The sequence below is a fragment of the Morchella sextelata genome (assembly GCF_020137385.1).
Source record: "Morchella sextelata strain SCLS chromosome Unknown scls_1, whole genome shotgun sequence".
Taxonomy (NCBI): domain Eukaryota; kingdom Fungi; phylum Ascomycota; class Pezizomycetes; order Pezizales; family Morchellaceae; genus Morchella; species Morchella sextelata.
This window is the reverse complement of record NW_025408616.1, coordinates 2,236,901-2,260,800: the sequence shown is the minus strand read 5'-3', so window position 1 is coordinate 2,260,800 and position 23,900 is coordinate 2,236,901. Positions and strand designations below refer to the sequence as shown.

Here is a 23,900-nt window from a genome sequence, read left to right as displayed (position 1 = left end):
GGGTACGTTGGGGAACACCAAATAGGAGTGATGCTTCTGCCTGTGTAGGTGCTCGCAGTTTTCCGCTGGCTAACGGAATACGATGATGATAAAGGAATACCAAAGCCCGTATCTTTTGTTGCTGGCTCCAAGAACGTTGACTGCGGACTGCTCGAATTCCGTCAGGTTTGAGGACTCGGTCCTTGATTAACTTTGGCTTTGGGCCCGGCCGGACTTGAGGTTTGACAGCGTTCCGTTCACTCTCTGAAAGTTGAGTAAGTCTCGCCATTGTTTGTTGACGATGCCAACTGTAACGGAGCCATTTCAACTGTCTGGTGTATGAGTACACACAGGGCCCGGTTACATGCTGAGAGTTATTGTTAGAAGCCAGTTGCACGGTGATATGCAAGTACCGGCAGTGTGGTTAGCTACCAGCTGTTAGAGTAACTACATTCCGGGCGCTAGGAAGGGGATCTATTCATGGGAGCAATGACTGACGAGTCTATGCCTCGCCAGTGTCTAGAAGTCCGGCCAGAGTGAAGCTCTGATTGTCCGGTGATCCACTATAATCCTCGGAGCATTGTAAGTCCGCCGAAGGGCAGGGACTATGCTAGGGAAGTCTACAATAAGCGAAAGCTCTACAGCAATGATTAAGCTTACACCTGAGCGGCAGCTCATTCATGCAGGTCCTCGGTTGTGCGGCAACCAAGGCTGCAGGTGTTACAAAGGCTTTGACTAAGGGTGGTTGCCTTGGGTATCGGAAACACCTGCTGACGCTTAGAGAAAAGCGGGGTAGCAGAGGTATTGTTTCCGGTACTGAGGGAAGGCCCACCGGAACTTAGTAAAGGAGTCAGGAGCAGAGAATAGAGGCCTTCGGAGTATAAGTACTCAGGTTCATTCTCGCCCTTCAGTCCATGTTCTCTCCAGTCTTCATCAGAAGAAAAACCAAGTTCTTATCGGTAGCAGAGCCCTTAAAGATTATTGAGTTCTAGCGATAGTATCTTTGAATAATCTGCAACCTGATTGTCTATCTTGCACGGCCGTCTCTATTCTATACAAATCTATTTCTCTTAGAAAGGACCCCCGTTACAGATAATCTTTAAGGCTCAAGTCACCTTCAGATTATTCTTCCTCTACACAAAATGTCCGCCCTCTCGGCTCCAGATGCACCCCTTCAGATTGAATGGCAGCCGTTGCCCCTCCAGCTTGATGCCGCCGGGCAGACACAGCTTGTCAAGAAACCCAGGACCGCTCTACAGACCTACATTCCTGGTTGTGAGCCTGCCTGGCAGGATACCGACGAGATTTCCGTCCAACAGTTCTTCACAGAGCTCCAGACCTACCTCCAGCACAGCCTGCAGAATCAGTTGACCCGGGGCAGTCAGGCCCTACTCCTTGTACAAGAGCGCCAGGCAGCACAGAATGCTCTAATGGCGGAAGCTCTTGAATACATGAGAATGGAGGTTAACTCTGTTCAGGAAGAACTCCGGAAGTATGTGGAGAAAGATGAGCTGAATGCCGATGCCATGGAGATTGAGTGGACAAACCCGGCTACTCCACCGGACTTTGTGGCCGAGATACAGAGAGCCCTTGATGAAGGAAGACTGGTGGTGGCTAGGCCAGCAACTCCGGCACCAAATCAAGGCTCTAGGTCCTCGTCCAGGGCAGCTACCAGAACAATGCAGCGGAAGACCAGCCCCTTTGCAGCATTTCCGGTCCGATCCACCAGGAGAGTTATCCCTATTGTGCAGCCAGCGGTGGGGGCTTCACCCTTACCACCTAGCCGCTTCGGTGGAACACATCCACTCCTTGGAGGAGCCGACCGATCCTTTGACTATGAAGGAGAGTTCTTCTTAGGTGCAGGCCGAGGACCTCCTAGTCCGCTAGCCAGGAACCCAGGAAGGTTTACCATGTCTGGGGCTGCTCAACCAGCAGCAACCTCACCACTGGCCAGCAACCCGGCACCAGTAGCACCTGTGGCCCCTCCTGCTGCGGCCGCCGCTCCCCCTCCAGCTCAGGCACAGGGAGGAAGTGGTGGGAATCAGAACCCTCCACCTCCCGCGGCCCAAGCTCCTGCTCCTGGAGATTCAGACAGTTCAGACTCGGAACCAGAAGGTGGTGATAGAAGAGCTTGGCGGAGATATTTTAAGAAGAAGTTGGAAAGGCAGCAGAAGGATCTGTTGGCTATGATGTCCCAGCAGTACCGACCTCCGGCCACCTCTCCCCCTTCTACTTCCACCAGGGCTCGAGAACCAAAGGCACCACCACCTTCCAAGTTCCAGGGCAAGGCGGAGCAAGTGGAGACCTTTATCCGGCAATGTGAGAATGTCTTCTCCATTGAGAGCCTATCCTTTACCTCTGAGGAGGTTAAGATTCGATATGCAGGCAACTTGATGGAAGGTGAGGCAGCGATCCGATGGTATGAGGCATACCATAATTCAATTGATCAAGCCTCCGCCAACCGCCTTGCTGGGATGCCGGTGCAGTTGGATCAGAGATGGAAGCGCTGGGATTCCTTTGTGGATGCTTTTAGAGCTGCCTTCGGTGAAGCCATCTCTAGAGATGATGCTGTAGCCCAATGGAATACCCTCACCCATACAGCTCGAGGAGGAATAGACCTCTTCCTGAATACTATTATTCAGCTGATGTGGAAGACTGGCTATGAGGGTCAGTTGGTGGATGATAAAATTCATAATTCCCTCCTCCCGGACCTAGGCATGAGTTGGGCTCTTTTTAATCCCAAGCCAAAGTCCTTGATGGAGCGGATAGCTGCTCTAAGAGAGTTAGGGCACACCCATGAGAGGTACCAAGGGATGGCAGCTGAGAAGGCGCACCCTCGGACCAAGAAAGATCCTCCCGCTCAGAAGGACCAGCAGCCTAAGAGGAAAAGAGAAGCTGCGAGCTCCTCCGGACCTCAGAAGACTCCTGGACCTAAGGACAAAGCGGTGGAACTGAAGGGTATCCCGGGGGATATTCTAGAAGAAAGAAGGAAAGCAGAAGTATGCTTGAAGGTATGACCTTCCGGTACTCCCTATTGGTAGAGTGCATAGACTGACTTGTGCAATAGTGCGGCAAGTCCAGACACAAATGGACTGATTGTTGGTCCAAGGAACCTACTGTTGTCCGAGTGGCAGCAGTGAGAGTACAGAAGCGGAAAAGAGGGAATGGCAAGTCCAACTCTCAGAAGAAGGCTAAAGTGGCTGCTGTAGTAGCAGAGGATCCACTTGTTGTACTCCCGGAGGTTACAGAAGATTTTGTTTTGCAGCCTGAGCAAGACTCGGACAATGAAATCCTCTGGTAGAAAAATGTCTGTTTGGGTCTATGTTTACTAGTTTTCTTTTATATGGGTTTTTTTTTGGTTTCTATGTTTCTCTTGAATAAATTATGATTGTGTTTCCGCCTATTTGATTGCTCCAAGCACTCTGAGGATGGGTTTAAGACCCGAAACAGCTGGTCTGTCAGTGCTCTACCAAAGTTACATTTGCTACAAGACACTTCCAAACCGCTATCAAAAATTACCACATATCATACCCGCTATATTACCGCTTGGGAATAGAACCAAAGGATCCTTGATCTTAGTAGTGCCCGAAGCTATTAGCTATGCTGAAAAGACAAAGAGAAACGAGTCCAGAATCCGCTGTTAAGCAAAGAAGGTTGGAACAGAGGCTTCCTTCCTTACCAGTACATGGAAAAAGACCTATACTGAAGGCAGGACTGTCATGGACAGTCAAAGGAAAGGATGAAGGCGCCCAAGGGTCATTCCTGTTTGACACCGGTTGTACAGGAGCAATCCTCAACCAGAGTTTTGTCAGGAAGCATGGAATTCCCTTAGTGCGGCGGGATCAACCTCTGACAATGTTTGATGCTCAAGGAGATGTCATGATGGGAGGAGGCGAGTATTACACTCACCCGGTCCGCATGACTATGGGAGATCATAAAGAGACACTCCGATGGGAAGTGGCTACTTTGGAGGAAGGAATGACCGGTTACCTGCCAATTAGTTGGGCTAGGAAGCATAACCCGGACATTAACTGGGAACTCAATACCATGAGCTGGAGGAGTGACTACTGCAAGCAGAATTGTCTCCCAGCGGTGTAACGGCAGCTACGTATTTCGGCTAGGTGATGAACTGAGATGAGGGAAGGAGGTATCGTGCAGTGGAATTAGGATTTGTAATGGGGATTTCTGTTATGTTCTTTGGGTTTCTGTTACGCGAAGGTATTAGTCATCGTTGGATTATGGATGGATATATAAGGGGGCGTTGTCTTGTGCTTTTGTCTGTTTTCCTTCTTCTCTTTCTTCTTTACGCAACCTCTGTATTTTATTCCACGAATACTATTCTTTGTTCGCACTACGTCATAGGGCTCCAACCGGTTTATCATACCAGGTAGAGCCACCCATAGTCCATAGTCAAAGTATACCTTTACGTCTACGTCCACGTCTACGTCACTACCTAGGTTGTATTCCTTGGCACCACAGTCTATCGCCTATAGTCCCCGTGATACGTAGGTTGCGTCCTCTATCGCCAACCAATACAACACCATAGCCTACAATGTCGGAACATGCCCATGTCGATTATCAACAACTCAACGATAACCTCCAAAGATTTTTTGAAGCGCATCCACAGGTCGATCATGTTGTCGGAGCTGAAGCTTATGCGCTTCTTCAACAGTGTCAAAATGGTCTTATTCAATATGTCTAACGGGGACTATGGGCGTAGGGACTATGAAGCCAAGGAATACAACCGAGGCGAAGACGTGGACGTAGGAAGTTCGTGGACTATGGACTATGGGGCCGAAGGGTACACCTAAGGCAAGAACGGAGACTGTGGACTATGGACTATGGATGGTTGTACCTGGTCTAGTATACCGGGTAAACCCTATGACGTAGCGCGAACCAAATAGTATTCGTGACTGTAAAGTACAGAGGTTGCATAAAGAGAAAAGAGAAAGAAAGAGAAACAAGAAATCACGAGACAACGCCCCCCTTATATATCCATACCCTATCCCAATGCTGACTCATACCCTCGCGTAACAGAAACAAATAGAACATAATAGAAACCCACTTCACTAAACCCAACCACACTGCATAATCCTTCTCCCTTGTACCCAGACAACTCACATAGCCAATCCGTCTAGCTGCCGTTACAGACCACTCCCCCCTCTACGGCCTACCTCCTGGTAGGCTTAGGCTTCCGTGGATATCGTTCGTGAAATCGTTTGACAATATCAGGCGAGTGTTCGACATCCGACAATGGCTGCCACGAAGCTTCGTCATAACCGGCATACTTAACCAAGTATTCAAATCTTCCTCGACGATCCCTGGAATCCAAAATATTCTCGACTTCCCACTCCTCCTGTCCTTCAACTTCGACCGGTGGTGGTGGTAACTGTTGTTGTCCTGGTAGGGGATCAATGGCTTCCGGCGACAGTAACGAAACATGAAATACAGGGTGGACCTTCATAGAACGAGGAAGTTCTAATTCATAGGCATAGGGATTGACAATTCGTTTAATAACATATGGCCCAATACGCTTCCAATCGAGTTTCTTCGAGGGTCGTTTGGTAAGGACATGGCGGGTGGATAGGAAAACCTTATCTCCCACACGATAGTGAGGAGCGGGAGCCCGACTGGTATTGGCCGACTCTTCTTGAATCCTTTGCGCTCGGAACAACTCATCTCGTAGAAAATCTAATACCTCCTTCATCTCTCGTGCGATACCATTAGCCTGATCCTCTGCTGTCGTCCTACCATGTTCCAAAGGACCGAACGTCATTCTTGGATTTCGTCCTGAATTGGCAAAGAAAGGAGATATCTTTGTTGTTTCTGAAGTGTGATTGTTGGTCGCAAATTCAGCCATTGGTAACCATCGAGTCCAGTCATCTTGTTGATAGGAAACATAACTCCGAAGGTACTGTTCCATCACGGCATTAATCCTTTCCGTCTGCCCATCCGTCTGAGGGTGGAACGCAGTAGAAAACTTTGGTGATATTTCCAGACGGTCGCAAAGAGACCTCCAGAATTCCGCAACGAATTGTGTCCCTCGATCGGATACCATAGTGTCGGGTAACCCATGTAATTTCCAAACATTGTCAATATACAGTCTCGCTACTTCCCTTGAATCCGCCTCCTTTGTTGTTGGTATTAGGTGTCGCATCTTAGTTAACCTATCCACCACGACCAAGATTGCATTGTATCCATCGCTCTCTGGGAGGTCGGTAACAAAATCCATTGACACATCTGTCCATGGTCCATCGGGTATTGGCATAGGTCGAAGTACCCCATAAGGTGCATTGCGTGGTGCCTTGCTCCGGGCACACACACTGCAATTCCTAACGTACTGGTCGACATATTTTCGCATCTGTGGCCAGTAGTACTCTCGATTCAGGAGTTCCAAAGTCTTCGCTCTACCTGGATGGCCTGCCGATGGTTTGTCATGATGTTCCTTTAGGAGTCTTAGCCGAAGGTCGTCGACATCCGGTACATAGAGTGCGCCACGGTAAAGTAGCCGACCGTTATTATCTTCCGTACATTCGGCAAGCGAGATCTTATTCGAGTGACGGACGCCGTTCCGAAGCATCGCGAGTACTTTGTTCGGGAAACTGTCAACTTGGTAAGCATTTAAAAACAACTCTTCTACAGTGGACATTCCTTCAGCGGATTCATTTGAAAAAGAACCCGCGAACAAACTTAGCTTTGCATCTAAATTTTTTCGCTTCAACACCACTTGACTCTGATGGGTCAACCGCTCATCCCCTTCTTTAGGCAGGTCACGCGACCTCCTAGTCAATGCATCTGGTTTCGCCCCTTGTTTTCCTGGTCTAAATTGAATGACGAAATCGAAACGTGAAAGAAATTCCGACCAACGGGCTTGTCGACGGTTTAATAACTTTGTTGACATGAAATATTCAAGGTTCCGATGGTCGCTCAGAACTTCAATTGGGAATTGTGCCCCCTCTAAATGATGTCGCCATTCCTCAAAACATCGTACGATCGCCAGGAGTTCTTTGTCATAGATCTCATAGTTACATTCCGCAGGGGAATGTTTCTTAGAGAAGAAAGCGACTGGATGTAGAATTCCTTCGTTGTCACGTTGGGACAGGATTCCAGCAGAAACATAGTCGGATGCATCGGTTTCTACCACGATTTTCCGATCCGGATCAAAATGCATTAGTATGGGTGCCGTTATGAACATCTTCTTCAATATCTGGAATGCCTCCTCCCTCTCATCCGTCCATTCAAATTTAATATTTTTCTTGGTCAAAGCCGTAAGCGGAGCAACAATCCTTGAATATCCTAAAATAAACCGTCGATAGAAATTCGCAAATCCCAAAAATACTTGAACATCATGAAGGTTCCTTGGTGTAGACCACTCCAAAACATCGACAACTTTCTTCGGATCCATTCGATTCCCATCCGGGGTGAGAATCAAACCAAGATACTTTGTTTCTTGAACCATAAACTCACACTTCTCAGGTTTAAGATGGACATGATTCTCATCAAGTACCTTCAAAACCTTTTGAATGTGTTCCTTGTGTTCCGGTAGAGTTTCGGAATAAATCAGGATATCGTCCAAATACGCCGTTACAAATTGGTCGAGGTAGGGGCGTAGAATATCATTAATCCAATGTTGAAAGGTGGCGGGGGCGTTGGCTAATCCAAACGGCATTACTGTATACTCGAAATGTCCATATCGAGTTCTAAATGCCGTTTTCCATTCGTCTCCCTCCGCTACCCTGATCTGATTGTATCCCCAACGTAGATCCAACTTGGTATAGTACTGTGCCTTCGAAAGTTTAGCCAAAGTTTCCTTTAACAGTGGTAACGGGTACCGATTTTTGACTGTGATCGCATTGAGACCTCGGTAATCCACACATAGCCGGAGAGTCCCATCACTTTTCTTTACGAATAGTATAGGTGCTCCTGCCGGTGATTCACTAGCTCTGATAAATCCCTTTGGTAGATTTTCATCGAGGTATTCCCGTAGCGCTTTTAATTCAATCTGGGACAGGCCGTATATTGGTCCATATGGAGGTCGTTTACCTTCCTCCAATACGATCTCAATATCATGGGACTGTCGATGTGGCGGCAGGACAGAAGCATCATATTCTTGGAACATGTGGAGACGATGGTGGAACTCCTTTGGTACTAGTTGCTTGACGTTGACGGTGGATTTCTCAACTGCTGAAACGACAATAGTATGATGTTCTGGTAGAGGGATCGATATTCCATGGACAGTGACTGCAGTTTCATTGAGTGAACAGTATTTAATACAGTCCCGAGAATCAAAAACAAGTAGATTATCCTTTGGCCGAATGGTGACATCGTGCCGTCGCATCCACGGTATTCCCATCACGATCGGATAATGTCCCAACTTTGTAACGAAACATGAAGCAATTTCTCGGTGGCCATGAATATCTAGTGAAACATCGACAATGTGGGTAATTTCTCCTGACTGGATAGGTCTTCCATCCATAACATCTACCTGGCGAGGTTTCCTAAGAGGGGTCATTGCAAGATTATTGTAACGTACGAAAGATTCATCGATAAAAGCATATCCTGATGCTCCAGTATCAATGAGAGCGTAGGTGGGAATGAAGGAGTCGGAATTCTGAGAGACCGAACAGGTAACAACAAGAGAGTCTTCGGACATCTTATCCTCAGACACAGCAGCAGCAGGGAGAACAGAAACAGATGGCGGGGCTGGCCCCTTTGGTTTGCCATTTTTTACCAAAGGGGCTGACCTTTTAGCGCCGGCTTTGGGGACACATTTTCAATTGGCCTTTCTCGCCAATTACTAATGGTACGGGGATCCTGAGAGCGAGGGGACAGATAGCGAGACTTGGAGACATGGCGAGGTTTAACTGTAGCGGCAGAGACGGAGATACGAGAACGAAGACCGGCAATAGTGGCATTGGCTTGGGCTTCCCAGGCTTTTGCAGCAGAGATGATGTGAAGAATTTCGTCTTCAGCATCGGCGAGGTTCTCGTCGGCAATGGCGAGACTTTCCTGGTGTAGGGCGAGACGATACCGAAGTTCTTCTTCTTCGGCCTTTGATTCTTCGAGCTCGCCCTTGAGAGCAACGATAACTTCATCGCGGCCCTGGATAGTCTCGGTAAAGTCTTCCTGGCATTCGGACAAGGTTTGCAATAGATCGGCAGCCTTTTCGTCAGCTGCTTCGAGTTCCTTGGTGAGATCGATAATGACCTCTTCTTGAGCCGTGTTGATAACGGGTTCGGGGATTTCGGAAGGCTTGGTGAAAGCCTCCAAACATTCAGCAATGAGATTATGGGCCTCGGTAAGTTCATCACCGAAGTCTATATCCGCTGGGAGAGGACCATATATGGTCAAAAATTCTGAAAGACGCTGCAACAACGTATCTTGAGTGATGTCGGACATGGTCGCGACCAGAGCTAAGCGAGGCGGTGTTGTATTGGTTGGCTGTAGAGGATGCAACCTAAGTCTAACGGGGACTATGGGCGTAGGGACTATGAAGCCAAGGAATACAACCGAGGCGAAGACGTGGACGTAGGAAGTTCGTGGACTATGGACTATGGGGCCGAAGGGTACACCTAAGGCAAGAACGGAGACTGTGGACTATGGACTATGGATGGTTGTACCTGGTCTAGTATACCGGGTAAACCCTATGACGTAGCGCGAACCAAATAGTATTCGTGACTGTAAAGTACAGAGGTTGCATAAAGAGAAAAGAGAAAGAAAGAGAAACAAGAAATCACGAGACAACGCCCCCCTTATATATCCATACCCTATCCCAATGCTGACTCATACCCTCGCGTAACAGAAACAAATAGAACATAATAGAAACCCACTTCACTAAACCCAACCACACTGCATAATCCTTCTCCCTTGTACCCAGACAACTCACATAGCCAATCCGTCTAGCTGCCGTTACAATATGCAACGGATTTACAGGAGATAGAAGCGGAGGCTGAGAGGGCAAGAAGGATATTTGAACGAGATCTTACTGCTGCCCGAGCTCAACAAACTGCTGTTGAGGTTGTGGCCCCTGACGAAGAACCTATTGGAAACAACGCTCCACCTGTACCTCCAGCGCCACCAGTTACAGGTACCACCTATCGGTCGGAGAAACTCCCAGATCCCGATGTGTTTAGGGGGGATCGTGATCGAGAAAGACTACACTTATTCAAGCAACAAATGAAAATTAAGTTACTGGGAAATATCGATCGCTATCCTACACTACAGTCTAAGTTATCGTACGCGTTCAGCAGATTGGAAGGTGCTGCTGCCAATCAGTTTTTACAGTACATGGGAGAAGAAGGTATTGCCCTACCTTCTATGACACGGTTTTATGAGATTCTGGATACAGCTTTTGGAGACCCCGATCGAATGCGGACAGCTAGAAGAAATCTTCGGAACATCAGACAACGCACTCGAACCTTTGCCGATTATTTTGCTGAGTTTCAACGGTATGCTGCTGAGTCGGGTATGGATGAAGTCTCTCGGATTGAGGCTTTGATGGAAGGAATTAATGGGGAACTGGACGAATCAATGATACACCATGAGACTCCTGCAACGGTAGATGGTTGTGCAACACTCTTGCAACGGTTGGATAACCGACGACGGGCGGCGGAAGCTAAGCGAGGTAGTAAAAAACCTTGGACTACTACTGCGACCCCGGCTCTGCGTCCTCCACCAACAAATCCTGTTCCTGCTCCCCGTCCTGCTGCCCCTGCTGCCAACCCACCTGCCACTGAGAATCACCCCTCGTTCCGTCCTGGAGGTGATGTACCCATGGACCTGTCTGGAGGACGTCGTCGCCCTACCCCTGCCGAAAGAAACGCCCGATTAGCTGAGGGCCGATGTTTCTATTGCGGAGGTGTCGGGCATATGGTTAGAAACTGCCCCCAAGCGAGGGCAACTGGAAATCAACCAAGGAGGCCTGTGATGAGAGGAGCGGCGTTGACAGTGGAAGAAAACGATGGAAGCGATAATGAGTCGGCAAAAGATTTGTCCCTGCACTAAGTGGCTTAGCCCAGGGACCGTTTAAGGATTTTTTTAAGATGTGTATTTCTGGTTTTTCGGTATCAGAGGAGGAAATGGATGGAAATCAACTTGTAGTAACTTGTTCGATTTCACAGAATAAAAATTCGTTTATACCTACCTACGCCCTTATTGATACCGGAGCATCAGGATATGCTTTTATTGATGAATCCTTTGCACGCCACAACAATCTTACAATGACCCCCCTTAAAATACCTCGCCATGTAGACGTTATAGACGGAAGGCCTATTAAGTCAGGAAAAATTACCCATATTGTCGATGTCTCGCTAGACATTCATGGTCATCGGGAAACGGCGCCATGTTTTGTAACGAAGTTAGGACACTATCCGATTGTGATGGGGATACCTTGGATGCGACGACATGATGTTACGATTCGACCAAAAGAAAATCTACTTGTTTTTGACTCTCGAAGCTGTTGTCAACACTGTTCACTCAGTGGAACTGCAGTTATTGTTCATGGTATCTCAATCCCCTTACCGGAACACCATACAGTCATCGTTTCAGCAACCGAGAAATCCACTATCGATATCGAACAATTAGTACCGAAAGAATTTCACCATCGTCTTCACATGTTTAAAGAATATGATGCTTCAATTCTCCCACCACATCGACCATCCCATGACATCGAGATAGTATTAGAGGAAGGCAAACGACCACCATATGGACCTATATATGGATTATCTCAAATTGAGTTAAAAGCACTACGAGAATATCTTGATGAAAATTTACCCAAAGGATTTATTCGAGCCAGTGAATCACCAGCGGGAGCACCCATACTGTTTGTGAAGAAAAGCGATGGAACCCTTCGACTTTGTGTTGACTATCGAGGCCTAAATGCGATTACAATCAAAAATCGATATCCATTACCATTGTTGAAAGAAACCCTGGCTAAGTTGTCAAGAGCACAATACTACACTAAGTTGGATTTACGATGGGGATATAATCAAATCAGGATAGCGGAAGGAGATGAATGGAAAACAGCATTCCGGACTCGATATGGACATTTCGAATATACAGTAATGCCGTTTGGATTAGCTAATGCCCCTGCCACATTTCAGCATTGGATCAATGATATTCTACGTCCCTACCTCGATCAATTCGTAACAGCATACTTAGACGATATCCTTATCTATTCCGAGACCCTATCAGAACATAAAGAACATATTCAGAAGGTTCTAAAGGTACTTGATGAAAATCATGTTCACCTTAAACCTGAAAAATGTGAATTTATGGTTCAGGAAACAAAATATCTTGGTTTAATCCTTACTCCAAATGGGAATAGAATGGATCCAAAGAAAGTTATCGATGTTTTGGAATGGACTACACCGACAAACCTTCGTGATGTTCAAGTATTCCTAGGATTTGCAAATTTCTACCGACGGTTTATTTTGGGATATTCGAAAATTGTTGCCCCTCTTACAGCCTTGACAAAGAAAAATGTTAAATTTGAATGGACGGATGAAAGGGAGGAAGCATTTCAGACTTTGAAAAAGATGTTTACAACGGCACCGATACTAGCTCATTTTAATCCAGATCGAAAAATTGTGATAGAAACTGATGCATCCGACTATGTTTCAGCAGGAATCCTATCTCAACGTGACAACGAAGGAATCCTACATCCAGTTGCTTTCTTTTCTAAGAAACACTCTCCCGCAGAATGCAACTACGAAATCTATGACAAAGAACTTTTAGCAATTATACGATGTTTTGAAGAATGGCGACATCATCTGGAGGGAGCTCAATTTCCAATTGAAGTTCTTAGCGACCATCGGAATCTTGAGTATTTTATGACAACAAAATTGTTAAATCGTCGACAAGCCCGTTGGTCCGAATTTCTTTCACGCTTCGATTTCGTTATACAATTTCGGCCAGGAAAACAAGGAACAAAACCAGATGCATTGACTAGGAGGTCAGGTGACCTACCTAAAGAGGGGGATGAACGGTTAACGCATCAGAGTCAAGTGATTCTGAAGCGAAAAAATTTGGATACCAAGCTAAGTTTGTTCGCGGGTTCTTTGTCAAATGAATCCGCTGAAGGAGCGTCCACTGTAGAGGAGTTATTTTCAAAAGCTTACCAAGTGGATAGTTTCCCAAACAAGGTCCTCAATATGCTTCGGAATGGCACACGCCACTCAAACAAAATCTCACTTGCTGAATGTATGGAAGATAACAACGGTCGGCTGATTTATCGAGGCATGCTATATGTACCAGACGACGATGACCTTCGACTAAGGCTTTTAAAAGAATATCATGACAAACCATCTGCAGGACATCCGGGTAGAGCGAAGACTCTGGAGCTCCTAAGTCGAGAATATTACTGGCCACAGATGCGGAAGTTTGTCGATCAGTATATTAGGAATTGCAATGTGTGCACCCGTAGCAAGGCATCACACAATGCACCTTATGGAGTACTTCGCCCCATGCCAATTCCCGATGGACCCTGGACAGATGTCTCGATGGACTTTGTGACTGATCTTCCTGAGAGCGATGGGTATAATGCGATTTTGGTCGTGGTGGATAGACTAACCAAAATGCGGCATCTGATACCAACGACAAAGGAGGCGGACTCACAGGAAGTAGCAAGGCTATATATTGATAACGTCTGGAAGCTACATGGATTACCCGACACTATGGTATCCGATCGAGGAACACAGTTCGTCGCGGAATTCTGGAGGTCTCTTTGTGATCGACTGGAAATCTCGCCAAAGTTCTCTACTGCATTCCACCCCCAAACAGATGGACAGACAGAAAGAATCAATGCCATAATGGAACAATACCTCCGAAGCTATGTTTCCTATCAACAAGACGATTGGGTCCGATGGCTACCGATGGCTGAATTTGCAACCAACAACCACATTTCCGAAACAACAAAAGTTTCCCCCTTTTATGCTAATTCGGGAAGAAATCCTAGGATAACATTTGGGCCTTTGGAACATGGTAGAACGAAGGCGGAAGATCAAGCTAATAGCATTGCGCGAGAAATGAAGAATATCATCGACTTCTTACGGAATGAGATGTTTCGGGCACAAAGAATACAGGAAGAATCAGCCAATAGGAATCGGACCCCAGCTCCTCGATACCATTTAGGAGATAAAGTTTTCCTATCGACCCGTCATATTCTAACAAAACGACCTTCCAAGAAATTCGACTGGAAACGTATTGGACCTTATAACGTTAAGCGCATTGTCAATCCCTATGCCTACGAGTTGGAACTTCCCCGGTCAATGAAAATTCATCCAGTATTTCATGTTTCGCTATTGTCACCCGATGCGAATGATCCTTTACCGGGACAACAACAGTTGCCACCACCTCCGGTTGAAATCGAAGGAGAGGAAGAATGGGAGGTCGAGGATATCTTGGATTCGAGGAAACGAAGAGGAAGATTTGAGTATTTGGTACGATATATGGGATATGATGAAGCCTCCTGGCAACCACTATCGGACCTTGAGCATTCACCTGATATCGTTAAACGATTCCATGAGCGTTATCCAGGGAAGCCTAAGCCTACCAGGAGGTAGGCCTTAGAGGGGGGCGTGGTCTGTAACGGCAGCTACGTATTTCGGCTAGGTGATGAACTGAGATGAGGGAAGGAGGTATCGTGCAGTGGAATTAGGATTTGTAATGGGGATTTCTGTTATGTTCTTTGGGTTTCTGTTACGCGAAGGTATTAGTCATCGTTGGATTATGGATGGATATATAAGGGGGCGTTGTCTTGTGCTTTTGTCTGTTTTCCTTCTTCTCTTTCTTCTTTACGCAACCTCTGTATTTTATTCCACGAATACTATTCTTTGTTCGCACTACGTCATAGGGCTCCAACCGGTTTATCATACCAGGTAGAGCCACCCATAGTCCATAGTCAAAGTATACCTTTACGTCTACGTCCACGTCTACGTCACTACCTAGGTTGTATTCCTTGGCACCACAGTCTATCGCCTATAGTCCCCGTGATAAGCGGCCACCAAGATCGAACTGATCTCTCCATACCAAATGTTGGAGGAAGAAGAGACAGTCTATCAATTGGTTGGTTCAGTATGGCATGATGAGGACGGAGGTGATATTGCTGAGAAAATACACCACCTATACCGGGATTGGGCTGATGTATTCAGTCAAGAGAAAATTGAGGAAATGCCGCCGCATTCCCATAATGATTTGAAGATCAAACTCTTGCCTGGCACCGCTCCCCCATTTGGCCCGCTGTACCCATGTTCCGCTCCAGAGTTGAAGGCCCTCCGAGAGTACCTGGACAAAGAATTGTCTTCAGGAAAGATCTCTAGATCTAACAGCCCTGCTGCGGCGCCTATACTGTTCATTCCTAAGAAGGATGGGACTTTGCGGATTTGTGTGGACTACAGGGGATTGAACAAGGTCACTGTCAAGGACAAGTACCCGCTGCCTATCATGAGTGAGCTCAGAGACAGGTTGTTCAAGGCCAAGATCTTCACAAAGATAGACCTAAAGAACGGCTTCAATTTGATCAGGATAGCAGAAGGTGATGAGTGGAAAACCGCTTTCAGAACCCGCTATGGACTGTATCAATATAATGTGATGCCGTTTGGTCTATGCAATGCTCCCTCTGCCTTCCAGGCCATGATCAATGATGTGCTAAAGGAACTACTGGATGAAGGAGTGGTTGTCTACATCGACGACATCCTCATCTACTCGGAAACTGAGAAGGAGCATGAGATACTGGTCAAGAAGGTCTTACAGAAGCTAAGGGAAGCTAAGCTCTGTGCCTCGATCAGTAAGACATCCTTCCATGTCCGAGAGGTAGAGTACCTAGGCTATCATATCTCAGAACAAGGAGTATCTATGTCAGAAGACAAGGTGGAGGCAGTTAAGGAATGGCCGGTCCCTGAAAATATTAAGGCAGTACAGGCATTCCTCGGATTTGCAAACTTCTATCGCCGCTTCATTGAAGGCTTCAGTAAGGTTTGCAAGCCATTAACTGACCTTTTGCAAAAAGACAAGAGATGGTATTGGACCGCAGCACATGAGCAGGCCTTTGAAGAACTCAAGAGGCTGTTCACAAGCGCTCCAATCCTGCTTCATTTTGACCCTAGTAGGAGAACGGTGGTCGAGACAGATGCCAGTGATTTTGCCAAGGGAGCAGTGCTCTCTCAGTATGGGGACGATGGGAAGCTACATCCGGTGGCATTCTATTCTAAGAAGTTCTCCCCTGCTGAGATCAACTATGACATTCATGATAAGGAAATGGGAGCTATTGTAGCCTCTTTCCGGGAATGGGAACACATGCTCAAATCTTGTGAGCAAGAGGTCACGGTTTTTACAGACCACAAGAACTTGGAGTATTTTAATTCTACCAAGGTTCTCACTAGGCGGCAAGCTAGATGGTCTGAAGACCTCGCAGGCTACAATTTTAAAGTTGTCTACAGACCGGGAGAAAAGAATGGCAAGACTGATGTGCTATCTAGGCGCTGGGATCACCGCCTTGGAGAGGGAGGTGAAACTCTGCAGCCGGAGCCACAGATCTTTTTTAGGCCAGGTCAATTGGTTTTGGATCCTGCAAAGCTAGCGGCTGTCAGGGTGAATCAATTGCAGAATACATTCTTAGAGCGCCTATACACGGCCGCTAAAGAGGATAGTTTCTGGCAGGAATTGCACCGCTCCCTGGTTGAAAGGAAACCAAATTTGGACCAGAACTTGTCTGTCAAGAACGGCCTCATCTTCTACAAGAATAGATGGTATATACCTAAAGACAAGAAGCTTCAGATGGAAATACTGTCCGATACCCATGACTCTAAGGTGGCTGGTCATTTTGGCCAATTCAAGACACTAGAGCGGGCAAAAAACAACTTCTTTTGGCCCAACATGGATAAGGATGTTGAGGAATATGTCCGGAGCTGTGACAGCTGCCAGAGGAATAAGACCTCAAGACACAAGAAGTTTGGTATGCTCCAACCGTTGGAGATACCTTATCGGCCATGGACTTCCATCTCTATGGACTTCATTGTGGGGTTACCAGAATCTAGCGGGTTTACAAAGATCTGGGTAATAGTGGACCGTTTTTCGAAGATGGTACACTACATCCCTCTTCCTACCCTCAATAAAACGGAAGATTTGGCTAAGTTGTTCTTGAAGGAAGTTTGGAGACTCCATGGTTTACCTGATGACATAGTCTCGGACAGAGATAGCAGGTTCATCTCTCACTTTTGGCAATCTCTCATGAGCCTCCTCAATGTGAAGCTGAAGATGTCCACATCTTTCCACCCTCAAACGGACGGTCAAACAGAAAGAGTTAATCAGACCCTGGAACATTACTTGCGGAGTTATTGTTCATATCAACAGGATGACTGGGCAGAACTCTTGCCTTTGGCAGAGTATGCTTATAACTCGGCGGTCTCTGAGTCTACCAAAGTATCGGCTTTCTATGCCAACTATGGATATGAACCCAGGACCAACTGGCCGGCCCCAAAGGAAGGAGTAGAATGGAACAATCCAGCAAGTGAGGTCATGATATCTCAATGGGAATCTATCTGGCAGGCTATGAACGCCAGCTTGGGTAAAGCTAGATTGAGGATGGCCCGGTGGTATGATGCTCATGCCCTGGCACCGCCTGAAATCAAGCCCGGAGATGAAGTTATGTTGGACCGGCGCAATGTGCAAACAAAGCGGCCTTTGGGAAAACTGGATCAGAAGAAGATGGGACCCTTTAAGGTCTTAGAAGCTATTGGTACCCGTGCCTACAAGCTCTCTCTTCCCCCCCAAATGGGAATCCACCCGGTCTTTCATGTCTCTCTTCTGGAACCTTACCGAGCACCGATAGATCCTGAGAGAAGAGTTCCTGTACCGGAGCCCGAAGAGATTGAAGGAGAACAGAACTGGGTTGTCCGAGAGGTAGCTGATAGCCGGGTCAATAAGAAAAGGAGACGAGTGGAATACCTAGTGCTGTGGGAAGGTTATGAAAACGAGGATGCTACATGGGAACCTTGGGAGCATCTCAGGAAGAGTGCTGAAAGGGCCCTTCGGGATTTCCATATGAGGTATCCTAAGAAACCCAAGGACAAGCGGATTGTTGGGGTGTAGATATCTCCTTTTGGGTTTTCATTTCCTTGCACATCACGGAGTTTCTTGTCATATAGAATGAATGGTAATAGAATGGTTATAGATCTCGGAGACCAAGATCCAGGAAGAGGGGAGTGGTGTAACGGAGCCATTTCAACTGTCTGGTGTATGAGTACACACAGGGCCCGGTTACATGCTGAGAGTTATTGTTAGAAGCCAGTTGCACGGTGATATGCAAGTACCGGCAGTGTGGTTAGCTACCAGCTGTTAGAGTAACTACATTCCGGGCGCTAGGAAGGGGATCTATTCATGGGAGCAATGACTGACGAGTCTATGCCTCGCCAGTGTCTAGAAGTCCGGCCAGAGTGAAGCTCTGATTGTCCGGTGATCCACTATAATCCTCGGAGCATTGTAAGTCCGCCGAAGGGCAGGGACTATGCTAGGGAAGTCTACAATAAGCGAAAGCTCTACAGCAATGATTAAGCTTACACCTGAGCGGCAGCTCATTCATGCAGGTCCTCGGTTGTGCGGCAACCAAGGCTGCAGGTGTTACAAAGGCTTTGACTAAGGGTGGTTGCCTTGGGTATCGGAAACACCTGCTGACGCTTAGAGAAAAGCGGGGTAGCAGAGGTATTGTTTCCGGTACTGAGGGAAGGCCCACCGGAACTTAGTAAAGGAGTCAGGAGCAGAGAATAGAGGCCTTCGGAGTATAAGTACTCAGGTTCATTCTCGCCCTTCAGTCCATGTTCTCTCCAGTCTTCATCAGAAGAAAAACCAAGTTCTTATCGGTAGCAGAGCCCTTAAAGATTATTGAGTTCTAGCGATAGTATCTTTGAATAATCTGCAACCTGATTGTCTATCTTGCACGGCCGTCTCTATTCTATACAAATCTATTTCTCTTAGAAAGGACCCCCGTTACACCAACGGATTCACTGCATTCACAGACACCATGGCCGCGGACTCTCTCTATAGTTATGCACCTACCTGCATATGCGCCGAGCCCTTCTCTGCTTGGTCCGGACTTACCATTCACCTCTACGGATATAGTGGATTGCTCGAAAATTGACGGTATTGTCCCCTGGGTCCTGGTCCACATATCTTTACACAGTATCGTAGGTTCTCACTTCAGCAAACCACCACCGCCGGCTCACCGCGTGGCCCGTTCCGTTCCAGCTTCTGCTCCACATAACTCTCGACTCTCTTACCTACGTACTCATAGTTACCCTGCACCGTATTGTAGACGAGGCTTAGCTAGGCGTCCCCCCACCACCACCACGACGCCGGGAGTCTGTTTATCATCTCACCTCTACTACAGAGCCCCCCCCTACCTGATACCTCATACCTTCCCTACTCTTTCCCCCAATACATTCGGGTCCCTACATTATCTGCACTTTACCATTCCAGGCCAGTCCAGTCCAGAGCAGTCGTTCGATATAACCACTCCACTATTCTTTTTCGCAAAACCTACCTTCGTATGAACGATCGCCAGGATATGAGTGAGAGTCTCGAGGCAAAGCTGGTGGTGCTAGGCACTCAAGGTTGGTTTTAAGTTTTTCTTGTTGATCGTTGCGTTCGGATGTCCGCGGACTAGTCCGAGCGCTTGTAGGAGGAGGGGTACCTAGCTAGAATGTATGGGAGAGGAGAGGAGAGAGCTGTGGAATTTAACGGTGATGGTGGAAGAGGAGGGGAAGCTATTCAAAAGGGATATGATAGCTAACAATCCATCTTGATTGGGATAAATAGGCGTGGGCAAGACTTCGCTCGTCGTCAGGTATAACATACGCCACCCCTAGCTAGATAATGAGAAATCTATATCTGCGCATTCAACGGAACAGTATTAGTAACAGCCAGCTTGTGAGGGATTAATTAGATATGTCAAAAACACTTTTGATCCCGCGTCGGCGTCAACGATAGGCGCTTCATTTCTTGCCAAGAAGGTTGTGGTCGATGATTGCCTTGTGCGGCTACAAGTAAGCTCTTTCCTTCCCCGGCGGGATCGATAGTAGAGTAGTTCTAATGAGCTAATTAATTACAAATAATAGATATGGGTAAATAAGCATTACCACATACCTTGGTAACAGGACTCGCGGGGCTTATATTTCAAAATTTTAGGACACCGCCGGTCAAGAGCGCTACCGCTCTATATCGAAACTCTACTACCGCTCCGCCAACTGCGGAATTCTCTGTTACGACATAACTTCTGAAGCGTCATTCCTTGCAATGCATTCATGGTATGTTCCTCTCTATAATATCCCCCTCCCATCTATTTTATTATATTTCATTGTCTCTTTTTTTTTTCTTCCGCCAACCTAAATAAACCACTCCTTCGATGCTACTTCTAAAGGCTTCTCGAACTCAAGAAGAACGTAAACAACGAAAACATCATCATCCATATCGTAGGGACCAAGGCCGACTTAGTGAACGCCGATCCGTCGAAACGGGAGGTACCGTTTGAGCGCTGTGTTGCATATGCGGCAGAGCATCTGGGCGATGATGAGGCTGCATCATGGATGGGCATGGATACATGTCATGAGATATCAGCGCGAGATGACCAAGGTTAGTAATATGACTCCTAGCAGTGGAAGTGTACGCGTGCTAAAGAAAATACGTAGGCGTCGATGAAGTATTCCAAGTAATTGCACGAAAGCTGGTTGAGCGACGCGCCGAAATTGAGCGAGTGCGGGGATATGCTGGCGGAGGCGGGGAATATGGGGATAGCGGGGGTACTCGAGACGGCATGAGAATTGATGCTTCGTTAGACTCGAACGAGAAGAAGAAGGGCGGAAGGTGCTGTTAGATGTTTTATTAGATTGGATGGAAAAGGCCCCATGCACGACATACACGACCATAACGACCATTCCCCTTCTCTCCTGGGTAACCTATTGATGTATTGTTTTTATGCGTTTTGTCATGTTTTTGTGCGGTGTTTTATGGTTTTTCTTTTCTTTTTCAACCCTTTCTTTTTTTCTATATCAGTGTAATTGGTTCTAGTCTTTTACAGCGGGTTCTTCATATTATTAAACTATTCGGCAAATGCCATTATACTACGATAGCCAGTCAAATTCATTTCACATCTAGACCCTGCACGTGAAGAGACCGCTGATTTGGTCCTAAATAACGCCACTACAAGGGTTGCCTTGAGGGTACGCAAATCGACTGGGCGAGGTGGTACGTTTATGCAGGTACCCATTACCTAAAAAGCTCGATTATTGCAAGGGCATGGATCTCAGTTACACAGTTGTTCCCAGTCGAGTGACAACATGTGACTGAGACTACGATCTGCAATCAACACCATTTTTAAGTGAGAACTAAGATCCCAATCATAAATAGTTAGTCATATATAAGCTTTTAGGAACTAATAGAGTTTAAAAACCCCAACCAATGCTAGTATGTTCAATCGAATAGCTGCTCGGTTTGGAGATGAGAACCGAGTGAGAATTTATGTTCCGAATTGGGTGACTTTGCGAGGTTGGATTCTTTCTGCATCGTATATTTCTTCTTCTTCTTGAGCCATACTGCACTATTCAGTAGAGACCCACATCTCTTTTTCTTTACCAATTATGATTTGGTGAACTGCAGTTCGAAAGAAGGTATAATTATAAGAGATTCAGAATCTCTTATAAATTTTGGTGATGGACACTTGGGAAAATCCCATCTCGTCTCATATCTTTTTAAAGTGAGTCTTGAAAAACTCGAGACAATGGTCTCGTCTTGTTTTGCCAAAGGTCTTGAGACTTACTCTCGAGATCGATCTCCAGACCTGGTCTTGTCAGCCCCCACAGCCTCTATTGCATCTACTATACTATAAGAGAATATGGTCTGAAAAGGTTTCGCTAAACCCTAATCCTATATCCGCCCCTGACCACGGGGAGAGGGGGGGACCAAATAATGAGCGAGAAGCCAAGATAACCGTTTAAGCTACAATCACAGGGCCAGCCAGAGATCTAACCCACGAGGCCGGAGGAGTGCCACCAAGCTTCAGAAAAAAAAATGTCAATAAATTTAAACACAAAAAGTCTTGCTGAGGGAATGCTTTTCAGGGGGGTGAGTGACATTTATTACACATACACCCAAGTATAGACTCCCACCCCCAGGATTGAACCCATGACCTACTGATGAAGCTTGGACACAGTTGGAGCAACCTAAATCTCTGTCGGCTTGAAATACAAACCTTACCGAATTATGGGGGCAATGTCTACTGAGTTACTAGGCGTCAGAGAGGACGAATTCCCCATAACAGTGAAGGACAGTGAGGAGGCAGTAGCATGGTTGCGGGTGAAGTGGAATCACTTGTTCATGCCTTCTATCTCCACCTTTCCCTCTCCTCCGGCTCCCACCTCCCTCTCTATGTTCACTATGGCGAGAATTTACCATTAACCCATCGCTATCCCTAATTAACCAGTATCATTATCAGCAGTTGCATAATACATTTACGGACCTCTGGCTACGCCTAGGCGGGTTGTTTTCAGACTCAATCGGCTCTACATTTAGGAACCCTTGCCGTAAAGCCACGATAGAGAGAGAAAGGTGTCCTCCCGGTCAAAACGACCATCCCCCCCGCCGATACAATACTACCCACTGAACCACAACCGAAGGCCCTACGTATAAATCCATAAGCGCGCATCACAAAAAATACACATTCAAGCGCCCCAAAGAAAACTACCGGTTTTACGATACCTCTTGAAACATTGATCAAGTCCCAGACATCGACAGGAATAAAAGACCCCCCAGACAGTGTGAGGCGGGAAGACCTTAGACACCAACGGGGACACCAACGGGGACACCAACGGGGACACCAACGGGGACAAAAGAAATGCTGTAGGGCCGCTCCTACTGGTAGCAATCTATGAGCGGTTTCATAGAGCCTATCCTTAAGCTTTGTAATTTGCGAAAAGCTATCCTCTTGGGTTTGGTTAATCTGTTTCGTCTAAGAGTAAGGGTTTTTACTAATAGTAGATCGGCCAGTCAAAAATATTAAAATACCGCTAATGACCTTTCTTCCCCACAATCAAGAGTCAGGTACAGTAACTTTTTGTTGATGGCGGTTAACATATTGCTAATACTATCATTACCATTGATTACTAATCATAGTGAGGTTTGTCCTTGTAGTGTTAGCATTTCACTACAAAAACCCTTTGATTTCACCTGTGGTCCTGCAAGAGCTGTTTGTTCAACCGAACCACCAGGACATTGAACCTGCGTTTGAAAAACGATCAAAAGCCAATGGCTTGTACTTCGTGTATTGGAGGTGCAGATCAATTACTTATGGTCATCTGTGACCCATATGCTATCATGAGTATTGGCCGGCCGATGGCTGTTAAGCGCGAAAAAAGTGCAGAGGGTTTCGCCGTTGTCATATGCGGGTGATTGAAGGTTAACCCAACTTCCTTCGTGCTACACACATGAAGCAGGTCCCCGATTATTCCGTTCAACAATGCGGTGAATATCCGTCTCGACGCCAGAACAAACGGAAGGCACAGTTAAAGTCTTTAGTAATAATAATAGTAATAGTCTCAAGGATTTCACATCCATGCAAGATACTACGAGATAAAGTCTGGCCTGTCATAATTGGGAAGCTTAATTTTTTTTTCGTTTTCCGAATCTGTCAGCAGCCGGCGATCGAGATGTCTGATTCTGCGGGCTGTTGCTAACCCAGGGACTAATTATACTGAGCTAACTGTCTTGCATTAGACTTTCCGACAAAGCCAGGCTTGTCGTCATGTTGCAGGAAATCTCTTTTATGCTAATGCAGGAACCACGTGGAAGCTCATTCCAGATTCACTCTAGTAGTGAAGTGCAAATGGAAGGTGAGAAGCAAATGTAATCGCACAGCGGCTTCTTCCGTGCCGGCTGGT

At 46.6% G+C, this 23,900-nt stretch overlaps 11 protein-coding genes across 11 annotated transcripts; 9 read left to right on the top strand and 2 right to left on the bottom strand.

Annotated features, from left to right (window-relative positions):
* Nucleotides 1–1,121: 1,121 nt before the first annotated feature.
* H6S33_000572 (uncharacterized protein) lies at nucleotides 1,122–2,990 on the top strand (the record flags this gene model as incomplete). Its single annotated transcript, XM_044831964.1, has 1 exon — nucleotides 1,122–2,990. A coding segment is annotated over one exon (1,869 nt), but the record flags the coding sequence as incomplete, so codon positions are not given.
* Nucleotides 2,991–3,046: 56 nt separating this feature from the next.
* Nucleotides 3,047–3,280, top strand: H6S33_000571 (uncharacterized protein; the record flags this gene model as incomplete). Its single annotated transcript, XM_044831963.1, has 1 exon — nucleotides 3,047–3,280. A coding segment is annotated over one exon (234 nt), but the record flags the coding sequence as incomplete, so codon positions are not given.
* A 299-nt stretch (nucleotides 3,281–3,579) lies between these two features.
* Nucleotides 3,580–4,077, top strand: H6S33_000570 (uncharacterized protein; the record flags this gene model as incomplete). Its single annotated transcript, XM_044831962.1, has 1 exon — nucleotides 3,580–4,077. One exon carries the CDS (start codon nucleotides 3,580–3,582, stop codon nucleotides 4,075–4,077), a length of 498 nt encoding a protein of 165 aa, XP_044700129.1.
* Nucleotides 4,078–4,531: 454 nt separating this feature from the next.
* On the top strand, nucleotides 4,532–4,681 carry H6S33_000569 (uncharacterized protein; the record flags this gene model as incomplete). Its single annotated transcript, XM_044831960.1, has 1 exon — nucleotides 4,532–4,681. The coding sequence occupies one exon, from the start codon at nucleotides 4,532–4,534 to the stop codon at nucleotides 4,679–4,681; it is 150 nt and encodes a 49-aa protein (XP_044700128.1).
* A 468-nt stretch (nucleotides 4,682–5,149) lies between these two features.
* H6S33_000568 (uncharacterized protein) lies at nucleotides 5,150–8,718 on the bottom strand (the record flags this gene model as incomplete). Its single annotated transcript, XM_044831959.1, has 1 exon — nucleotides 5,150–8,718. A coding segment is annotated over one exon (3,569 nt), but the record flags the coding sequence as incomplete, so codon positions are not given.
* Nucleotides 8,719–8,777: 59 nt separating this feature from the next.
* H6S33_000567 (uncharacterized protein) lies at nucleotides 8,778–9,378 on the bottom strand (the record flags this gene model as incomplete). Its single annotated transcript, XM_044831958.1, has 1 exon — nucleotides 8,778–9,378. A coding segment is annotated over one exon (601 nt), but the record flags the coding sequence as incomplete, so codon positions are not given.
* Nucleotides 9,379–9,882: 504 nt separating this feature from the next.
* On the top strand, nucleotides 9,883–10,983 carry H6S33_000566 (uncharacterized protein; the record flags this gene model as incomplete). Its single annotated transcript, XM_044831957.1, has 1 exon — nucleotides 9,883–10,983. One exon carries the CDS (start codon nucleotides 9,883–9,885, stop codon nucleotides 10,981–10,983), a length of 1,101 nt encoding a protein of 366 aa, XP_044700125.1.
* A 74-nt stretch (nucleotides 10,984–11,057) lies between these two features.
* On the top strand, nucleotides 11,058–14,540 carry H6S33_000565 (uncharacterized protein; the record flags this gene model as incomplete). The annotated part of the gene is made up of 1 exon (XM_044831956.1): nucleotides 11,058–14,540. One exon carries the CDS (start codon nucleotides 11,058–11,060, stop codon nucleotides 14,538–14,540), a length of 3,483 nt encoding a protein of 1,160 aa, XP_044700124.1.
* Nucleotides 14,541–15,009: 469 nt separating this feature from the next.
* H6S33_000564 (uncharacterized protein) lies at nucleotides 15,010–18,054 on the top strand (the record flags this gene model as incomplete). Its single annotated transcript, XM_044831955.1, has 1 exon — nucleotides 15,010–18,054. A coding segment is annotated over one exon (3,045 nt), but the record flags the coding sequence as incomplete, so codon positions are not given.
* Nucleotides 18,055–19,788: 1,734 nt separating this feature from the next.
* Nucleotides 19,789–20,842, top strand: H6S33_000563 (uncharacterized protein; the record flags this gene model as incomplete). The annotated part of the gene is made up of 6 exons (XM_044831954.1): nucleotides 19,789–19,816; nucleotides 19,916–20,015; nucleotides 20,088–20,093; nucleotides 20,158–20,276; nucleotides 20,390–20,601; nucleotides 20,658–20,842. Coding segments are annotated over 6 exons (650 nt in total), but the record flags the coding sequence as incomplete, so codon positions are not given.
* A 2,049-nt stretch (nucleotides 20,843–22,891) lies between these two features.
* Nucleotides 22,892–23,869, top strand: H6S33_000562 (uncharacterized protein; the record flags this gene model as incomplete). The annotated part of the gene is made up of 4 exons (XM_044831953.1): nucleotides 22,892–22,952; nucleotides 23,011–23,064; nucleotides 23,137–23,275; nucleotides 23,737–23,869. 4 exons carry the CDS (start codon nucleotides 22,892–22,894, stop codon nucleotides 23,867–23,869), a joined length of 387 nt encoding a protein of 128 aa, XP_044700121.1.
* Between the last annotated feature and the right edge of the window lie 31 nt (nucleotides 23,870–23,900).